The following is a 5,304-nucleotide window of genomic DNA, read 5'->3' as shown; positions in this document are numbered from 1 at the left end:
AGAGCTGAAATGATGAATGCATGTATTCTAGATCTTATATTGATTCATGCTCTTCTTGAGATAAATTTCAGTTCTTTCAATCTCAGACAACGATGGTGGTGTACATTTGGTTCTCTTATGCAATGGAGATGTATGTCATTTCTTTTACCTGTTAAATTTATGTTGATTTGTTGCTATTTAAGTTATGCATATATGTGTTTGATAAAATGCCTCAGAGGGTTTGGTTTTGCCTTTTAAAAAATTCAAGTACAAATTGAAAGTTCAGTCATATAGGAATTTTAAAGTTTTTATCTTAGAGATTAAATGAACAAATGTTAGAATTTAATTATACTTTTTGGAGGTTTCCAGCTTATTTAGAGTTTGAAGCTGCCTTATTTTAATGGTTCATAATTTGGCTTTTGCACTTTGGAACTAGTGGTTGAGCTTTTGAAGTTACAATTTTTTGCTTCTAAATCTTATGTTTTATATTAAACTGTTATTTTAAAATCTAAATATAGTCTTTCAATATCTTTTTGAGTTATCTGCTAATTGAGTTATAGGAATTTGACTTCATGGTAGGTGGAAAAAATATAATTGTTTATGTATTTTACTTGGCAGGGTATCAAGCTGACTAAACAAAGTATATGGAGATCCTCACGCAGCTGGCTAGCTGTTTCAGCTAATCGGCATCCCTCTGCTGGACATTTTATGTCTAATCAACAATGTCTTGGCGTCCAGCTTGTGCAGCTCAACCGAGATGCCTCTGCTGCTGTAAATAACTATCACTAAAAATGGTCATATCATTTCTCGAGTAGTAATTTCATCGAGGGATAAACATCATTGTGCAGTTTTTTTTCTTTTTATTGATGGTATTATTCTTTGCTTATCTTAGGGTGCAGCTTGCCGTGTGACAACACAAAGAAAAAACGTGGAGATTGGGTCAGTTGGGGCTGTGGGAAAATCTGATCCCAATCGGGTGAAGAAGTACTTCATTCAAGAGGTAAAGAAGACACATTTACTAACCTAGTTTTAAAAATTATCTTCTATGATTGAGCTAAGTTAGCATGCGTGTATATAAACTTGTAGTTTCTGGACAAGGAGCAAGAAGATACCGACGAGGATTTGGATTTTAGAGCACTTGAAAATGGATTTGTAAGTTAACTCATCATATACTTGATATTAGAGGTTTTGTTTGTAATTCTTATTAACCGATGGTTACTCGGGTTTACTTCAGAGATTAAATGAACAAATGTTCTAATGTAGAGTGAACAGTTTTTTATTAATTGTCATATAGAAATTTCACACAATTTTCATGGCATATGATTAGTTTAAATGAGTTAGAATAAGATGATACTATTGCATATGCTGGAAAATCATTTATGGTCCATAACAAAGCGGCATGTAATCTAAATTGCTCATTAGCATATGCATCAAATGTCTCAATACCATCTTTCCATAATTCATTCAATTCATCTATTAATGGTCTCAAGTACACATCAATATTATTGTTAGGAGAATCTTTACCTGGAATGAGCAAGGATAAGAATAAATAAGGTTCCTTCATACACTTCCATGGAGGCAGATTATAAGGTGTTAAAATAACTGGCCACATACTATAACTAGTGCTCATGTTCCCAAATGGGTTAAATCCATCACTTGCAAGTCCAAGTCGTACATTACGAGAGTCTTTGGCAAACCAATCATGTTCCTTATCAAATTCCCCCCATGACTCAGCATCAGCTGGATGCCTAAGTGTATCGTCCTTTTGTCTTTTTTCTTCATGCCATCTCATATCTCTAGAGCTTTCTTTAGACATAAATAATCGTTGAAGTCTAGGTTTTAATGGAAAATATCTTAGTATCTTTTGTGCAATTTTTTTTCTTTTACCCAAACTGAGTTTCCACCTAGGGGCTCCACAATTAGGATTTGGACATTTGTCGAGATCCTTATGCTCTTTCCAATATAGTATGCAATCATTCACACATGCATCTATGGTGATATAGCCAAGACCCAAATCACGCATTAACTTTTTCACCTCATAGTAAGATTTAGGAAGTGTTTCCCCTTCTGGAAGAGCATCCTTGAACAATTCTAAGTTTAGACTAAAAGACTTGATGCTAGAGTTAGTAATTATTTTATTGTACATCATCTTGACAAGAAATGACAACTTCGAATATTTCTTGCTGCTTGGATATAACTTGCATTCTGCATCATTAAACAATTTTGCAAATTTTCCCATCTCCTTTTCAGGCATACTTGTGTTATGGCTGGTGTTGTTCTGATCCATATTATTTTCTACAAAAGCTGAATTTTGCATGTCAATTAGCATTTCTGAAATTTCATCATGCTGGTCTTCTACTTGATTATGGATGTCATCATTAGTATTATCAACCTGAGAAGTCTCACCATGGTGTACCCATGTAGTATAATCTTCAAGAATGCCATTTTGAAACAGATCTCGTCGAACATTTGTTACCGATTTAAAGTAACAATTATTACACCGTTTGCAAGGACATCGAATTCTTCCATTACAGTCAGCTTGAACTTTTGCAACATCTAAAAAGTTACGAACTCCTTGAATATATTCAGAACTAAACTTATTCTTATGTTTCATCCAACTTTTATCCATTGTCCCAACCTGAGATACTAAAGCATTAGGAGAATTTACACACACACATATATATATATATATATTGTTTTTGAAATAAATATATAAAAATAACATGTTCTTACCTTATTATCTCTTCTTGCAGGCTTTTTTATTTCTTGATTGACTATTCTGGCTTGAACTGAATAAGTGAAGATAGCAAAGATATCTGCCAAATCAGCTTAGCTCCAAATATAGTCCACCTGCAGTACTAGTAAAAATCAATACTTGAAAGGTAAAATTTTGTGTTCTTTTTTTTAGCTGGAATTTTAATTATATATGGTGTTATTTGGATTTTAATTATCAAGCTTGTTTTCCCCTGTTTTCCCCTGAATAATCAAAATATAAAGAATTTTGAAGGAAGAGAAGTAAGATATATACGGCTGTTTCAAAAAGCTAATTCCAAATAGTAGAGCAAATTATTTGATCACAAAGGACATTCAGTTAAATAAGATTTTAAATTTAATATATACCAATAAAAAGGAGAAAAAATAGGTAGTAAAAAAGATAAGATTTTAAAAAATAAACCTTTAGCCCAACAAGAAAATCTATAGCCCAACGTTATTTAACCTAGCTCCAACTCTTTAAACTCCTTATAAAAATCTTCTATAAACAGACTAGTTGTCATCGTGCATTCCTTTATTTTCTCAATCTATTAAATATATATTTTTTTTAAATTTTAACAGTCACCACTCACCAGCAGTTATTTTATCTAATCAAAACAAATTTACAGCGGGAGATTTTATTTCATGAAGTTGTAGTTTTATTTCTAAATAAAAGCGGTAAATTTGATAAATATGAAATTTGTAGCGGCAAATTTCCCTCCTAAATCACAGTTCATTCTGAATTCTATAAAGATGAAATTTTTCTTCTTTTCCTATTTCATATTCTATAAACATACAAACCCTAAAATATTTCAGTGGCTCAAAGTTGGCTATTATTTCTACAATCCAATGAATTCATGTAAGTGCTTTTCTTATTATAAAATTTGTTTTTTTTTATCTTTGGCCATCATCATATTGTGTGTGATTCATTATATATTAGATTTGTATTTATTGAATTCCACAGTGATACATCACCTATTGATATTTCTCCAAAAAATGAAAAAAAAAATATTATGATCTTTAGTTGAAATGTTTAATTCGTGATTGTATACTCAGTTTTTTAATGTGCATAATATCTTTTTGACTCAGATTTTAGAAGCACTGAATTTGGTGGGAATAAAAAATCTACTTCAACACAAGAGATGCACGCACAAGTACAACGCTTGGATTTGTTTCGTTACGTTTGTAAACATTTGGCTTAACTCGCTAAAAAGGTGACACGTTTGGATTTGTTGATTTATTTTGTAACGTTTGTAAACGATTGGCTTCAATCGCTAAAAAGGTGACACATTTGGATTTGTTTATTTGTTTTTTAATGTTGGTAAACGTTTAGCTTCAATCACTAAAAAGGTGAAACGTTTGGATTTGTTTTGTAACGTTTGTAAACGTTTGGCTTAATTCGCTAAAAAGGTGAGTTTGGATTTGTTTCAAAATATTTTAAATGTTTAGTTTTGTTTCGTAACGTTTGTAAACGTTTTGCATTAATCGCTAAAAAGGTGGAACCTTTGGATTTGTTTCGTAACGTTTTAAACGTTTTGATTTGTTTTGTAACGTTTGTAAACGTTTGGCTTAAATCGCTAAAAAGGTGAAACGTTTGGATTTGTTTTGTAACATTTGTAAACGTTTGCCTCAAATTGTTAAAAAGGTGAAACGTTTGGATTTGTTTCGTAACATTTGTAAACGTTTGGCTTATATCGCTAAAAAGGGGAAAAGTCTGTATTTTTTTCGTAACGTTTTAAACTCTAAGATTTGTTTTGTAACGTTTGTAACCGTTTGGCTTCAATCGATAAAAAAGGTGAAACGTTTGGCCTTCTTTTGTAACGTTTCTAATCGTTTGGCTTAAATCGCTAAAACGATGAAACATTTAGATTTGTTTTGTAACGTTTGTAAACAGTTGGCTTAAATCGCTAAAAAGGTGAAACGTTTAGATTTTTTCGTAACATTTGTAAACGTTTGGCTTAAATCGCTAAAAAGGTGAAAAGTTTGGATTTTTTTTGTTACGTTTGGCTTAAATCGCTAAAAAGGCGAAACGTTTGGATTTGTTTCGTAACGTGTGTAAACATTTGGCTTAAATCGCTGAAAAGGTGAAACATTTGGATTTATTTTGTAACGTAAGTAAACGTTTGGATGAAATCGCTAAAAAGGTGAAACGTTTGGATTTTTTTGTAATATCTGTAAACGTTTGGCTTAAATCGTTAAAAAGTTGAAACGTTTGGATTTGTATCGTAACGTTTGTAAACATTTGGCTTAAATTGCTAAAAAGATGAAACGTTTGGATTTGTTTCGTAATGTTTGTTAACGTTTGGCTTAAATCCCTAAAAAGATGAAACGTTTGAATTTGTTTCATAACGTTTATAAACGTTTGGTTTTGTTTTGTAACGTTTGTAAACGTTTGGCTTATATCGCTGAAAAGGCGAAACGTTTGGATTGTTTTGTAACGTTTGTAAATATTTGGCTTAAATCGCTAAAAAGGCGAAATGTTTGATTTCTTTTCGTAACGTTTGTAAACATTTGGCATAAATCGCTAAAAAGGTGAAACATTTGGATTTGCTTCGTAACGTTTGTTGACGTTTG

At 31.6% G+C, this 5,304-nt stretch overlaps 1 protein-coding gene across 1 annotated transcript; it reads right to left on the bottom strand.

Moving 5' to 3' along the window:
* Nucleotides 1-1,258: 1,258 nt before the first annotated feature.
* Nucleotides 1,259-2,608, bottom strand: LOC126681754 (uncharacterized). Its single transcript, XM_050377302.1, has one exon. The coding sequence runs from the start codon at nucleotides 2,606-2,608 to the stop codon at nucleotides 1,259-1,261; it is 1,350 nt and encodes a 449-aa protein (XP_050233259.1).
* Between the last annotated feature and the right edge of the window lie 2,696 nt (nucleotides 2,609-5,304).

This window comes from Mercurialis annua, linkage group LG5 (assembly GCF_937616625.2).
Source record: "Mercurialis annua linkage group LG5, ddMerAnnu1.2, whole genome shotgun sequence".
Classification (NCBI taxonomy): Eukaryota; Viridiplantae; Streptophyta; class Magnoliopsida; order Malpighiales; family Euphorbiaceae; genus Mercurialis; species Mercurialis annua.
Note: the sequence above shows the minus strand (reverse complement) of the source record. Positions and strands in the feature narration are given on the sequence as shown.

Excerpts from the sequence above, each read along its gene's own strand:
- LOC126681754 (XM_050377302.1), bottom strand. The coding sequence starts at position 2,608 with ATGGATAAAAGTTGGATGAAACATAAGAATAAGTTTAGTTCTGAATAT.